Source organism: Vigna unguiculata, chromosome 11 (genome assembly GCF_037176805.1).
Source record: "Vigna unguiculata cultivar grain cowpea cultivar isolate G323 ecotype 2 chromosome 11, ASM3717680v1, whole genome shotgun sequence".
Classification (NCBI taxonomy): Eukaryota; Viridiplantae; Streptophyta; class Magnoliopsida; order Fabales; family Fabaceae; genus Vigna; species Vigna unguiculata.
The window spans coordinates 9,053,375-9,069,401 of NC_140802.1; the positions used below are offsets into that span (position 1 = coordinate 9,053,375).

The 16,027-nt window shown below is 35.0% G+C and overlaps 1 protein-coding gene across 2 annotated transcripts; it reads left to right on the top strand.

The window, feature by feature from the left end:
• The first annotated feature begins 11,582 nt into the window (after nt 1-11,582).
• On the top strand, nt 11,583-15,797 carry LOC114169482 (putative protein phosphatase 2C 39). Of its 2 annotated transcripts, none has more exons than XM_028054645.2 (5): nt 11,583-11,863; nt 13,520-13,765; nt 14,048-14,324; nt 15,187-15,341; nt 15,473-15,797. In XM_028054645.2, exons 1-5 carry the CDS (start codon nt 11,831-11,833, stop codon nt 15,608-15,610), a joined length of 849 nt encoding a protein of 282 aa, XP_027910446.1. In that variant the 5' UTR covers nt 11,583-11,830; the 3' UTR covers nt 15,611-15,797. The 2 variants fall into 2 exon arrangements, with proteins under 2 accessions (XP_027910446.1, XP_085525227.1); XM_085669101.1 differs by lacking the exon at nt 11,583-11,863 and adding an exon at nt 11,971-12,065 and having other exon boundaries at nt 13,519-13,765.
• Nucleotides 15,798-16,027: the final 230 nt, after the last annotated feature.

Here is a 16,027-nt window from a genome sequence, read left to right on the forward strand (position 1 = left end):
AGAAACCTTTGATGATTAAGAACTCCATGGAAGAATGCATGAGAGTTTGCATGAACAAAGGAATGAAACAACAAAGTCTACACACAAAAAGGGAGAGGAAATGTGAAATTTGTAAGACCCGCTAAATTTAAATAATTAAATAATTAATTATTTAATTAATGTGAGTGAGAGAAGCCTTTATGACATTAAATGCTAACCTTCATCACATGAAATAGTACTAGCTCAAGTGGTTGAGAGTACTTGGTTATGTAAGAGGATTGGGGTTCAAGTCTTATGTATGCCATTTGTGTAGGATTTAATTTTATTTATTTCTTTTTCTAATATGTATGTGCAGGTAAGTAAGAAGATAACAATTGGGGTATACTAGTTGGCATGATGGTGGGGAAAACCTAAATTAAACTTTATATATTTGTGCTAATGCTAGATTTGGGTGGAATGCGAAGGGTTAGGGGAAACCCTAACTGATCTAGCAGCCAAGGGAGGCTGAAAAACAGCCATAAAGGGACCATGAATGGGAGTATTAGGAAGCCTTTTGCCAAGCTGAGACTATACCAGAAAGAGAGTGTTGTTAGTTTCATCTGAATTCAGTTAGGTTTCTGGAATTTTCCAGAAACCGCTTGGCGGTCATGCATGCACCGCCAAGCGACACAAGCTGCAGACCCAGTTTTTGTGTTTTTCTTCATGAACCGCCAGGCGACGTGAGCACGATTTTGGGATTTTTCATTGTTTTAAGTATTTTGTGATAATTGTGATTTTGCTGTGATGATCTCATACTGGAATGCAAATCTTGATGATCCTATTTGGTTGTGTAGTTATGGTTATGTTGAATGCATCGATTCTATATGAAATAAGGGTTAGGGTTTATGTTGGGGACTGGATGGAGTTCAGTTTGATTGATGACTATAATGAATATTACTGTATGCGTGATGAATTGCTGAATTCTTGGATGAAAAGGGGGAATTTCGGATTAAGTTAGTGTTGGGGGTGAGTAAGCGTCAAACTGATGAATTTATGGACATATGGTATATATGAATAATGTTTAAATGAATGCAGTTAATCTTTGTATGATGAGTATAATGGTGTTACCGCAACATGATAACATGTACTAGAATTGGGGTGCTTGGTCATGCTTGGGTACGAGGATCATCTTCAATTGTGAATTGTAAATGGTAAATAGGACATTATATTATGAAATTGATGACTTTGGGTTTGGTCAAAAAGGTAAAAATGATGAGCATGAAATAGAATGTGGCATTTAATTGTGGAAAATATGGTTAGATGTCTGAAATTGATATTGGTGTTGGTTTGGATTGCATGTACAATATTTGAGTCATCTAAGGTATGAGATACATTGCAAATTTTTGTTGTTTGACTTTTGTGAAGTTGGTAAGCTAGTTATACAATCAAACCTGAAATGCCATAAGCGTACTATAATTTGATGGATTGAATGTTTTGTAATTTAGTATAGAATTGTGACTGGAGTGCAATAATTGTACAAGTTTGTATGCGATGTGATTTGGATCCTTTGGGGAATCTGTTAAAGTGCCAAAAAACCAGTAACATTGCGCTACTGGTATGGCGCCTGGCGGCGTGGGCGAGCCGCCAAGTGGACAAAACACCAACCTGTGACAATGGTCACAGTGCGCGCAAGGCGCCTGGCGGTAGAGGGGGTTTCGCCAGGCAGAATAATGCAACAGAAACCTTGGAGGTTCGGTGGCGCCTGGCGGCGCGAGACAGATGCGCCAGACGGTGGAGCCGCGAGGTGCCCGGCGGCAGAACGTGTGACCGCCAGGCGGTGACGGTGCAAAGATGAGTCTGCAGGGGCGTGGCGCCTGGCGGTGTGTGATGCCCGCCAGGCAGTCTGGAGCTAAATTCTGCCTAGCGGCGTGGGATGCGATGGTGCGCGAGGAAAGTTTTCTACACCGTTTAGGGGATATTCATGATGCGATGCTTTGGCTGGGGGCCCAGTTACGAGTGCATCTTGTATTAGGGTAACACGTGACCACTCTAGGTTATAGCCTGGTGGTTTAGGAAGTCCAGTGGAGTGTGTGGGTTGTGGCTCGTACGGCGAGGTTTCGGATGATTGCCCTCTTTAGTGGATTCTGATAGAGATTTGGTAGTCTGGAAACAACTACAAACTTAGGTTTGTTTTGGGGAACTCCACTTGGTGTCACAGTGTGATGCTGTGGCAAAGTTATTCCCACATGTGGACTATTAGGTGGTGGCCTATAGTCGGAGGGGCGAGTAGACACTCGTACAGCAAAGATCGATCATTGATTTCACCTAAAGGGTATAAAGATGATAGACGTTTAAAGGCAAGTGTTGGGAGTGAAGAAGTAAAAGAAAATGGGGAAAATGTACTAACCCGGGTTTAAATTTGTTGATGTTGTATTTTAATATTATATTGTTTGGTTTTATTTAAATGAGCTCACCCTATCTGTGTGTGTGTGGCGATGATCATGTAACTTGTTACATGGGAGCAGATGTTGATGCAGGTGAGTAGATAGATGCCTAGAGACGGAGTGGGGATATCTTAGGGTTTTATCACTAGTCATTATGATGAACTATGATTATATATGTAATAATTTTATAGACGATTTTAATTGTAACACATACTGATGCGATTTATTTTATCTATATTGGTGCATTGGACTTTAATGTTTAAATTTTCCCGCGTTTTTGGGAAATTGATGATTAATAAATGAGGTGATTATTTTATTTATTTTCTTATTTATTTTAATAAGTAATTTCTGGCTAAGACGTTACAAAATTGATTGTTATTACTATAAAAGACTTACAAGAAAAATAGAGAACAATTATATAAAGGCAACCTAAGAGTGTGAAGAGTCACACGTGAAGGACATGGTAAAAAAAAATCAAAATTTGGAAAAATGTAAGGCGTGTGGGGTGCTAGGTCCCTTTCTCCAAAGTTTTATCATTTTGACAAGAATTAACAATAGTGACGAAAAAAATGTATATGTACCCTAATGATGACTTATTTGAAATGTATGCATGTGCATGTCTCTCCTTCAAGTTTCACTTGTCATTTTTTCAAGCTTGTTAAGCAAGTGAGTGTCCTTGTGTAATCCATCTGATGAAGATTATTCTTAGTCTCAATGAAATTTGGACTTAACTAAGGTTTGAACATAACTCATAAGAAAAATAAATTAGGTGAACATAAATGAGATTCAGAGAATGATATTATTAATGATTGACCCTAAAACTTGTAGCTCCCCCCTCATATGGGCATCCACATGTTAGGCCCCACCATGTAGTTCCACTTTAATTTGATTAACCACCATCTCTTTATTGGCATATGTTCATACCTTTCCATTTTCTTCTCAATTTAGGCCTTGACTTTCTCCTGTAACTTTATCATATCCAGATTGATCCTTATATTGAGAAGTGGTAGGTAATGGTAAAGTACTAGCTCAAGTGGTTGAGAGTACTTTAATTGTGTGAAAGGACTTGGGTTCAAGTCTTAGGTATGTCAATTTTGTGTTATTATTCATTGTTGTTTTAAATATATGATAATCATGTTGTGAAATAATATGATAATTGAATTATGATTGTTAGCATGAAATATGAATTGGTTTGGTGGTTTGGTATTGATTTAGCTTTGGCATGGTGAGGGGTTCAAATCTTGGTGAACCTAAATTGAACATTTTTTGTCATTTTTGGTTTTGGCATGAAGGTGAAGGGTTAACGTAAACCCTGGAGAAATGGCAGCCAAGGGGGGGGGGGAGAGAGGCTGGAAACGGATCATAAAGGGGTCCATGAATGGCAATAAACATCACCATTAAGTCTTAGGTTCGTTTTATATTATTACCTAGTTTTCAGGACACCTTTAAAAGGCCAAAGTGAGGTAAAGGGAAGGGTTTTGGCAAGCTGAAAATACACCAGAGAGAGAGAGAGCACGAAAATCTGGAATTCTGTGAGTTTGGAGTGAGACTTGAGGGGCTGAATAGAGAGGAGCAAAGGAGGGTTGGTGTTCAAAGGAGAACTTCTCAATTTTCAAGTTAAGCTAAAGGATCCAGGTTAGGGGAGTTTAAACGTTAGAATTTTTATAAGTGTATTCGAATTGCTGGATATATGTATAATTATTGATTTTTGTTTGTGTCTGATTGAATCTTTGTGTTTCTGGAAAAGGAATTATACGTGATTTATGGTTCCTAGAAGAGGAATCGCCTGGCGGCACACTCCTAGTCGCCAGGCGATGCTTAAAGTTTTATACCATTCTGGGTTTTCCTGATGCACTGCCTGGCGGCGATGAACTTCCGCCAGGCGACACGGGGCTGGGATTTGTAGTTTTGTCATTCTGAGGTGTTTTGACAGGATTTTGATCAGAAGGAAACCATGAGTCGGTGAATTAGGGATGATGTAACGTCGTATTTTATGGAAACCAGTATAACCAATAGGTAAAATTTGATGAAACAGTGGGAATATGATTTTAGGGTTATGAGTGGGAGTTTTGGATGAATCAATGTTAGTGGTGTGTTGGACGTACTCAAGTTGTAGACCAAGAGGGTTAAGGTTAGAGTCTTGTGTCTCGATTAAGGGTTCGAGGGTGAAAGTAATTAGGAAATGCAGAGAACAGTGCTGGGGAATAAGAGTGGGATCATGTAGCTGCTGTAAATTCTAGGAAACTACCAGGAATCCTTGAACCGCCTGGCGGCACAGGCCTTGCCGCCAAGCGCGTGTGTTGCTGATGATATTGGGTGAAGGGGAGCCATGTTCTTGCTACTGGAACAATTGGAAGGAGTAATGCGATGTAAGGAAGAATGATAATAGGTAAAGGTTAGGGTTGATGTTAAGTGTGGGGAAGGGAAAAAGAATTCTGGTGTAGTTGAATGAGGATCTTAGCATGAGTGTGGAACTAGTGGTCTAGACCGTTATAGTGTTAGTGGTCCTAGATGATGACTAGAGTCAAGAAAGATTATAAGATTCACCGAAATCACCAATTTGTAGAAAGTGTGTCAATCCAAAGTAAGGAGATGGTTAAAGAATATTTAAAGTGATGGAAATCGGGACAGTTAAGTGGAGTAAATAACAGAGCTTATTGAGGTAGGAGTTATAGGGGCACATTGAGTATTGGAATAGTTGAACCTCTTGTATGACTAATTAGATAATCTAGTTAAAGGTCTATACATGAAGTGTAAGGGGTGTAACTATCTGAAAACATGATTGCACGAGACCTTTGTGGTAAACTTGAACAAAAATCTCGAAAACCAGTAAGAGTATGTTACTGGTGTGGCGCCTAGCGGTGGGATCATAACCATCAGGCGATAGCAAGGCAACAATGGGGTCTGGAATTGGTGGCGCCTGGCGGAAGGGAGTATCCTGCCAAGCGATGGCGGTGAAATCAGGAGTCTCCTAGAGCACGTCCGCCTGGCGGTGTGGGTTGTCCCACTGGGCGGCGGTTAGTGAAATTGCAGTTCTGAGGCACTTGGCGCCAGGCAGTCTTGAAGTTGTGGCGCCTAGCGATACGTGTCCCCCGCTAGGCAATTTGGCTGCTATAAGTCCTAGTTATTGGACTTTGTAGGGTGTTCTACGAGGCTTTTAGTGGTGCTTCAAAGGTAAGATTGTTGGGTTCCTTGAGTTAAGCTCGGAACGTATCCCTTGAGTTGAGCTCGGGATAGGGGTTAAGCACGTACATTCCTCGAGTTGAGCTCGGAATGGCATCCCTCGAGTTGAGCTCGGGATGGCGGATGAACACGAGGAACCCTTGAGTTGAGCTCGGGTTGGCGAGTGTTGCCGGTGTGAATGTGCTGGTTGTGGCCAGTACAAATGGGTCTAGATAGATTGCCCTCCTCAGTTGTTGGCTGACGAGTTTGGTAGTCTTGGGACATTACGGACTATGTTCGTAATTGGGAACTCCACCTGACGTTACGGTGTATGATCCGTGACATTGGTTCCCAAACGTGCTCTGTCGGTTGTGGCTGATAGGTTTGGCAGCAAATTACCTTGAGGTAATCACTAGAAGAGGTAGAACACGAATGGTCTGGTTGTGGCCAGACGTTAGAGAATTGAGTATGAGATGGTATCTTGGTTCTTTGCAGAGTTTACAATTGTATAATTGGTTATTTGATTATTGTTATGATGTATGTTGTTTTCATAAGCTCACCCTATCTGCTTGTGTTTGGCGATGATCGTGTACGCGGTACACGTGAGCAAGGAATGTTGATGTAGGTGGAGCCGGTAAGGCTTAGTCACGGAGAATGGGAAAAGCTTGGGAGTTTTATATATTTTTATATTATTCCGAGTTGGACTATTTTGTAAACTTTTATGAGAGGTTTTATTTTGTTGTTTCAGTTTTATTAACTATGAATTTTGCTTTTATCCTTGGAGGTTAATAAAATTTAAATTTCCCTCATTTTTGGGAAATGAGGTTTATTCACAAATGCGACAACTTTATGTTTTTAATTATTTTATTTATTTAAATCAGTAATATCCTGACGGGATGTTACATCCTCTTCCTTAGCTATTGAAACATTTTATCACATTACTTCTAGCTTTCTTTGGTTGATCATGATGCTTGGAATAATTTTTTGAAACATTATTAGAACTACTAGAAGAAACACCTCCCTTTTTTCTTATTCCTCTTCTTCCAACTTGAAGAATTAAAACTAGAAGAACTTTTCTTCACACCCTTTTTTTTTAAGTTATTGCTCTACCTTAATGGCTAAATGCCCACTTCCTTCATCTCCACACAAAGATGCAACTCCACCACATCTATAATGTTAGCATTCAAACCTTACACAAAATGAGCCATAATTATTCCCTTTTCTTCAATTTAATGAGCTTTAATCATGCATATCTTCATCTCTTTAAAATACTCATCAACACTCTTTATCTCACACATCACAATGATAATGTGAAGGAACAAAGCGTCTCCTTATAGCCCTTCTCATTTCCATCAAAGTATACACCTCAGGTTCTTCACACCTTATTCTATCTCTTTTACTTGATCCCACCAAATTAAAGCATAACTAGAAAATCTCATTGCAGCCACCTTGACTTTGTTTTGTTCACTATAATCATGACAAACAAATAATTGTTCAATCTTCTTCACTCAATCCAAGTAAGCTTATGGGTCATTCTTTCGTTGAAAGGTGGGAACGGTAAGTTTCACCCTTTCAATTTTTTCATCCCACTATCCCTCTCATGATCTCTTCTTATTTTTCTTCTTTCATGCATCCTATCTTAATTGGACTAATTTCATTGTTATTCACTTGATTCTCAGGTTGTTCAATTCTTTCAAAAGTTATTCATTATTTTGTCACATCATTCTTTGCATTTCTACAGTCATAACATCAATTAGTAACTTTTGAGCTCCATCAAGTTTAGAACTTCCATCACCATGTGTTCTTGTCATACTTCAAATTAAATTGTCAAGGAAAATAATGGGCCTCACCACTCTTCTCACATGTTTACACTCTATGGATGGTTCCACTTGTGTTTACACTCATCTTGGCTTTCTCCATAACGAAGCACTTTTTCCTCTCTTTTTTTCACTTGTTCTCCACTAAATTTCTTACAAAGACTAAATAATCTATAATCAAGAATTATATTTAAGTGATATTGAAAAGGCTTAGAAAAAAATATGGCACCAACAAAAGTAGAAGTAGCAAGGAACAATTTTACTACCAACAAACAAGCAAAAGACAACACAACTAATAAGGTAGGAAGACAAGACACAATGATGACCCTCCTTGAGTGAGCTTGATGGAAGAAGGAGGCTCTATGGTGTGATTCAACAGAAGCAAAGTGAAGTATGTTGTTTTGGTGGTGGAAGAATTGATTAGTGGTGAAGGAACTCAAAGAAGGCTGGGCTAGTCTTAGAAGAGGAAGGCTAGACGAGATTCTAAAAGAATGCTCTAGCTAGGTGACTCTCAAAGAATGTTTGTGGAGTAATCTCAACATCATGACATTGCACATTCAAGAGTGTTTTTATAAGAGGTAGAGACTTTCATTTATAGTAGAAGGCAAACACCAAATGTAAGCTAAATTAGCACCTAAATGAAATGCAAATGCTAGATCTAGATCTAGATCTAACTTCCTAGATCCACATTTTATGGATCACTTGCCATGTGACATGTCACACTTTCCATATTTACACCATGTGTTAAATGTGTAATGCATGGACAAGCTAGCAACATTCTTGATCTAGGCATTTGAAATTGGGCTTTATTGGATCCAATTTCAAAAGTTAGATGAGAAATTATCCAATCTTCTTTTTAGAATTTTACAATTTATTTTGAAAGCATGACCTAACACTTGACCCAATTTAAATCTACACTAATGGACTTTTAGGAAGCTTGATGTCCTCCTTAGTTGATGAGAGAAGCATTTGACGTCCTTTAGGCCCATTGTAGTTTTGAAGCTCTTAGGCCCGTGAGATAAGCATAATGATTGGCCTTTGATTGGACCTATGGCTAGGTCCAACTTATTACACAACTTCTATCTAAACGAAGCAAAACAAGATAAACATGCATTAACACAAGAACAAGGACACTTAATTAAGCAAATTTGATTTTTCTTTTGCTATATTTAATAACAATAGAATTTCTAGAACTTGCCACAAACACCATTTTTTTTTTCATTTCCTACTCTCTCTCTCCTTTTTTATGTTGCTTTTTTGTCTTTTTTTTCAGCAACAACATAATCCCTTCTTCACCGAATTGATATAAAAAATAGATAAATAAATAAATAAAATTTAGTAACAAGCTCTTAATACCAAATTATGAGAATTATTCTTAGCCTTAATGAGGTTTGGACCTAACTAGGGCTTAAACATAACTCACAATACAAATGAAATTATATGAATAAATATGAACATAAATGCTATTGAAAGAATGATGTTATCAATGATTGACCATAAAACTTGCAAAATTGGGGAATAAAATTCTTATATGCAAAATTGCAATCAGACGAAAAAGACATCAAAATAGGTGCTATAAACAATGAGATTTGATAAGCCTTGAAGATCGCCACGAGATATAAAAACTTCTTGATAAGATCAAAACGGTTCAAGGAGGAACCCTAGCAGAGAATTCGTCTCACTTCAAATCATAACAAAACATTATGTGTATTCCTTTCATTCCCAAATTATTTAAAGCACTGTTTACAAAAGAAAGAAAAAAGAGAATAACATAAATAAGTTTTTTTGGTCTTTTATTTCAAGTTTAACAATTGCGCCCTTTGTTCTCATTTCAAGCAAACAATACATAAAGGTAACTCCTTCATCACGAGGGCCTTCGTATGTTTGGGTCTCATAATGTAATTGCACCTCCATTAGATTAACCACCATATTTTGCAAAGTTTCCTATGTACATTTGGATTTGGGTCTTGGACTTCCATTTGATCTTCAGTATGGACTTCATAATTGTCAAGAACTTAAGTTTTGTCAATGATGTCCATATCACCATGTTTTTCTTTACTTGTCTCACTTAAACAATATAACTCCGTTATATTTTATCAAATGTAGAAAATTATAGCAAAAAAATTATAACATAATAATTAAAATCAAATTTTAAATAAACAAATAAAAGATAATATAAAATAATGATAAGTGCTCAAATAAAAGAAAAATTTAAGATTGAAATTTATTATTTATTATTACTCTCCTTCATCACAGGGGGGCCTCCGCATGTTTGGGTCTCATAATGTAACTACACCTCCATTAGATTAACCACCATATTTTGCAAAGTTTCCTAAGACAATTAGGATTTGGGTCTTGGACTTCCATTTGATCATCGGTATGGACTTCATAATTGTCAAGAACTTAAGTCTTGTCAATGATGTCCTCATCACCATGTTTTTTGACTTGCCTCACTTAAACAATATAACTCAGTTATATTTTAACAAATGCAGTAAATAATAGCAAAAAAATTATAATATAATAATTAAAATCAAATTTTAAATAAACAAATAAAAGATAATATAGAATAATGATAAGTACTCAAATAAAAGAAAAATTTAAGATTAAAATTTATTATTTATTATTACTCTCCTTCATCACAGTCCGTATGTTTGGGTTTCATAATATAATTACACCTCCATTAGATTAACCAACACATATTGCAAAGTTTCCTAAGCCAATTAGAATTTGGGTCTTAGACTTCCATTTGATCTTAAGTATGGACTTCATAATTAAGTCTTGCCAATGATGTCCTCATCAACATGTTTTTTTGACTTGTCTCACCTAAATAGCATAACTCCGTTATATTTTATCAAATGTAAAAAATAATAACAAAAAAATTATAACATAATAATTAAAATCAAATTTTAAATAAACAAATAAAAGATAATATAGAATAGTGATAAGTACTCAAATAAAAGAAAAATTTACGTTTGAAATTTATTATTTATTATTACTCATTTTCAATAATATTAATAATATGCTTAATAAGTTTCAAGTTTTTTTTTTTTTTATAAATGTGAGTATTTGTAATTGAGTCTCTATTAAATTTTATTAGTATATTGAGTACTTAATTTTTTTTATTTTTCAATTTAATTCTTATGGTTTAATTTTTCTATTAGCTAGATGATGTGCAATGACTATTATTTTACTTTTTTTATCTTACTTAACTGTCTCCGCATGTTAAAAAAGATATAAGATTTTGTGGTTAATATAAAAAGATGTCATCGTTAACGTAAATTGATAAATGACTTTTATAACTTTAATCGAAAATATCTTAAATAATAAGGTACGTCATTTACACTAATGATAATAATACATTAATGATGATGACGACAACAATTTCTTGATTGTTGTAGATGATAACATGAAAGTCAGTTAAAATATGAAAATCTCATTTTCCAAAATGTTTTCAAATAAAACAGTAAAAGTTATTTAATATTAACCATCACACTTATGAATAAACAAAATAATGAGACAAGATACAATTATGTCAGTCAATTAACAAAAAATTAAATAACATAAACTTAATTAAAAAATATGGTATTTTAAGTACATAATAAATAAAAATTAATAAAACCTTAATTAAAAATATTAAACAAATTGACAATAGTAAGATGTTAACTTTTTTATGTGATTCTTGATAATCATACTTGAAAACTCATGTGATAATATTCTTTAAAGTTCAAGTATATAAGATAGAATAAAGATAAAATGTATTCAGAACTCCCTTAAACAATGAAAAGAAAATACTTTTATTTCTTAGTTTCACATTGTTGTCATTCAGGCAATTTATCAACAAATTGAATTGTTACGTTGAAAATCAATTCTCCTTTTTCAAGATATTGAAATCCTATCAAGCTGGAAATAAATAGTTATACATATATATATATATATATATATATATATATATAATTTTGTTTTTTCAATTCATTTTTTCCATTTCTTTCTTTTCTGAACTAAATAGACCATTGACGATAAGTTGATAAGACCGTACTTTATTAATGATTAATTGAAAAGCAGAGAAAGCGAAGCACTACGAAGAAAACCGATCAAGGAGACGGCGCCACGTGTAGGCGCGAACGCGTCATTGTATTTGCGACGTACGCGGCATGGTATTGGGAGAAGTAACAGAAAGTCGTGTCAACGCGACATCATCAACTTTCACAAAACAACACAACACAACACAACACAACACATCTCACTCCTTCTTTTTCTTTCTCTTCCCTCAAAATCCCTTCTTCCTTCGCTGCCTCTTCACCTCTTCGCCTCTTCAATTCTCTGTCTTCTTCTTACCCTCCCTCATTCTTCATTGCGTCAACACAAAAAAAATATACATAAAAAACACCACACCCTGTTCTACGTGGCCACTCTCACTTTCCTTTTAAATCTTTATTTAAGCCCTTCACTATGACCGGCAAAGAAATCCTTCATAAGATGAAGGTACCCTTTTGTTTTCTTCACCTTTCATGTTATCCCAATTCGCTCTTTTCGTTGCTCTACTTTTATTTTATTGTATTTTATTTTTCATTTTGCTATTTTCTCTTTGGCTTTGTTTCGTTACAATGACTAACAATTTGGTTTCTGTTCATTTGTCGGTGTTGATCTTTGTCTATCAGTTCAGTGGATCGCTTTTGATAAACCCTCTAATTATATTCCATGCCTTTCGTGGCAGGGAATGTAGTTTTACTGTGCCTCTGTTCTTCATTAACTCCAACAGTGCCTTGTTTTGTTTTGGAGATTTATCTGATGTAGAGATAATACAGATTTAAACTCACTAATATATATGATATCAGAGTCTATCCTTGATAATTTTCTTACTAATTTTCTATCCCTTAACAAATATAAGTCCTAAAGTCCTAATTTTTTTAGAGTTGAATTATATGGATGAGCTATCTTACCCTTAAGTGATAGGGAATGTGCTATCTATACCTTAGATTTTAAGGTTAAGACCATCTTAAAGGGAAAATGACTATTACTGGGTCATTGTTGATTGATGATATAGCCTGTGTAATGGGTGATCATAAGTTTGTTCTTATGAACTTGAAGTATCCTTTAGCAAAGAGTCAAATACTAAGATTCTTTCTGGATACAAAGTTAGAAGAACTTCTGAGAGTTTTTCTATCAGAAAAAGCTTTATATTTTCAACAAAGAAGCTCCTGCAAACTCTACAATACCTCTTGGTGGCTCCATTTATAATCTTTGTAATTGCACTGCAGGTTTTTGTGGCATAACAAATCCAAAGTTTTAGAGTATTGGTCAATTTTGCTGCAACATCTATTGTGATATTGTGTATGAATGATCATATTTTAGGTGTTGAGTTGGTTGGTTAATGGTGATGGTTGGGAGGTTGCTTGTCACAGAGGTTACAAAATTTCATCAACTTTTATGTGGTGATCTGTAACTTGAGAATGAAATGAGTGTTGGAGGGTGAATCACGGGTCCAATACCCCAGTTGCTGAACATTGTGTTTCTGAACAGGAACACACGAGGAAAGGGAAAAGTCAGTTGTAGCCCTTATGATGGGACGGTTGCCCTTAGAATCATCTGTGCCAGTTGTTAAATCCAGCTAGCTGCAATATCAATCAAGCAGATTTATGCTATGCTATGTGTTTAAAAGCAAGATGGTCTTTGATGAGTTAAGAAATGCAATGCATTATTATATGGTTTTTGGTGATGAATAAGAAGAAAAAAAGGCTTAGGTAAATGAAGGTTGTGTATGAGAAGTAAAGTCAGAAAAGTTAAAATGACAATATGATCAATGACTTGTTGTGCTTTACAAGTCTAGATATTGTTTGCAAAAAGAATATTTTGTAGTGTACACAGTTAGTTATTTGAGAAGATAAAAGAATGTGTTTTAGACACATAATCCTGAATTTACTTTTGAAAAAGCTTTGGTAAATGATGCCCTCAGCTATTAATTTCAAGAAATACAACTTGGCTAGATAAAATGCTTATGTTTGTCTTTCTTGGAGTAAGATGAGTTCAAAAGTTTTGACTTAGATGTTTCTCCTGGACCTGAGATTCTGATTTGATGAATAACTCAGTTTTGAGTTTTTCAGTTGTGAATGTGTTGTAACCTGATTGTGTTACTTACAGGAAAAAGTTCTGGGGCCATCTGATACTGATTCAGGTAAAGGAAAGAGCAAGATGAAGAAGCACATAACTCATGGCTTTCACTTGGTAAAGGGAAGATCTGGTCATGCCATGGAAGACTATGTTGTTGCTCAGTTTAAGCAAGTTGATAACAATGAATTGGGCTTATTTGCTATATTCGATGGCCACTCAGGTCAAAGTGTGCCTGATTACTTGAAAAGTCATTTGTTTGATATCATCTTGAAAGAGGTAATTTGGATTCATAATCTTTAGTTTTTGTTACTTAATCATTGAGCTTCTTGGTTTGAAACATAATCTGTTGAAGATTATCATGTACTATGTAATAATTACTTTAAATTTCTAGTTAGTTATCAACATGAAAAATGTTACAAAGGATGTTTTGCATTGACTTTATAAGAATGTTTGTTACAAAGGATTTTATATTGACTTGCATAAAGTACAGGGACAAAATCAAACTCTTGAAATAGAATGCATGTCTATAACTCTGGTTTTCCTGATTTGTTGATGTAGCCTAACTTCTGGACAGAACCTGCTGATGCTGTGAAGAAAGCATATGGTATAACTGATTCTACTATTTTAGACAAATCAGGTGAACTGGGTAGAGGGGGTTCAACTGCAGTTACTGCAATATTGATCAACTGCCAGAAGTTAGTAGTGGCCAATATTGGGGATTCCAGGGCTGTCTTGTGCAAGAATGGCCAGGCCAAACAACTATCAGTGGATCATGAACCAAGTGTAGAAAGTGAGGATATAAAAAACAGAGGTGGTTTTGTGTCAAACTTCCCAGGTACCAATCACATTTTAAATGTTCTATAGTTTTTTAGTTTTTAGTTTTTCTTGTTAGCATGTGGTTCTTAATGATTTTTCTTATTAAGGTTTGATGTTCAGATTCTAAAAATATAAAATTGTTGGCTTTTAGTTTCTAACAAAAGTCTTCTTTATGCTTTTCTTTCATTTATAAAGATGTGGTTATCTTCTTCAAGAACATGTCATGTGTCTTATTAGTTTCTTTTTAAGTGAGTATCACTTAAGAAACTTTTGTTAATAAAGATTTCCATAAATAGGGAATCCAAAGAAAGCAATTTTTTGTTTGACAGAATAAAACTGAACATTCCTATATTTGCATGCGATAAAAACATCTTACTTTTATATTATTACATTCCTATCTTTATCATGACATATTTTGTAAATACACATTTCAAAAGAAAAAGTAATAGTATGTTAAAGAGTCTTTGAAATTCAAGAATGAGTAGTCCATAGATAAAGACATACAAACAAAGTCTAAGGTTTATGGTATCATGATGGTTGACTCATGTCATTCTTTCCCATCAATCTTCCTAGAAAAATCCCAGCATTCATTTCAAGAATTCAGTGCAATGGAAATAAGAAAGTTAAGGAACATATAATAAAATGTAATAAAAAACAGACACAGTCTTAGGTTTTTGGATTAAATGTAATATAAATGATAACAAAAAAAGAACAACAAAAGATCAGATCTTTGGATTAAATGTAGTGTCTTGATCCCTTTTATGATCGATTAATGTTTCATTTTTCGTGGTCTATCTTCGTAGAAAAATCCCAACATTCATTTGCTAAATTCAGTGCTAAGGATACTGTTTTTCTGATTCAATGTTTTGTGATTGAATAAGGGGACGTCCCACGAGTTGATGGTCAGTTGGCAGTGTCAAGGGCATTCGGAGACAAAAGCCTGAAGGTGCACTTGAGCTCAGAACCACATGTGATGGTGGAGAAGATAGGCGATGATGCAGAGTTTGTTATCTTAGCCAGTGATGGGTTATGGAAGGTAATATTCAATAAACAAAACAAGACAACATTCACAACAACTAATCAATGAATGTGTCTTTTTGTTTTTCTACACTCCAAGATACATGCATTTTTCTGCACTCATCATCATGTTCATTGAAATTATTGTAGGTGATGACAAATCAAGAAGCAGTTGATGCAATCAGAGATGTTAAGGATGCTCGCTCTGCAGCAAAGATCCTTACTGAAGAAGCACGTAACAGGAAAAGCTCAGATGATATCTCTTGTGTTGTTGTGAAACTTCAGTGATCAAATATAACTCAAATAGTTGTATATTTGGATAAATGATGATATACCCTTGTGGTGTCATTGCATGTTATAGCATTCTGTGTGCAATATTTTCTGTTCATGTTTGATGAAACAATGTGAAAAGGATGTAGATTTGGATTGTGTAACCAAAATAATTTGTATGAATGCAATCAAGTTTGTGCAAAAATCTCTCCTTTTGGAAATTTCATTTCTAGCCATTTTGTTGGTTCATCCATTTGGGCCTATTAAACATGCATGCATACACTAAGATTAAATTTAGCTTAAAAATTAAATTTAGGGAATTGAGAGTATCCAGAGTTTGTATGAAATAATTTAGGATCGCATACATTAATTTTAATTTATGATTTTTTAAATTAAAGAAAATTGAAAAAGTTTTTTCTTAATAAGATCTATTTT

Bases quoted from the DNA above. Each gene is read 5' to 3' on its own strand.
- LOC114169482 (XM_085669101.1), top strand. From the start codon at position 11,986: ATGACTAACAATTTGGTTTCTGTTCATTTGTCGGTGTTGATCTTTGTC. The intron at 13,766-14,047 runs GTAATTTGGATT...TTGTTGATGTAG, and splicing joins TTGATATCATCTTGAAAGAG to CCTAACTTCTGGACAGAACC. The intron at 15,342-15,472 runs GTAATATTCAAT...AAATTATTGTAG, and splicing joins CCAGTGATGGGTTATGGAAG to GTGATGACAAATCAAGAAGC.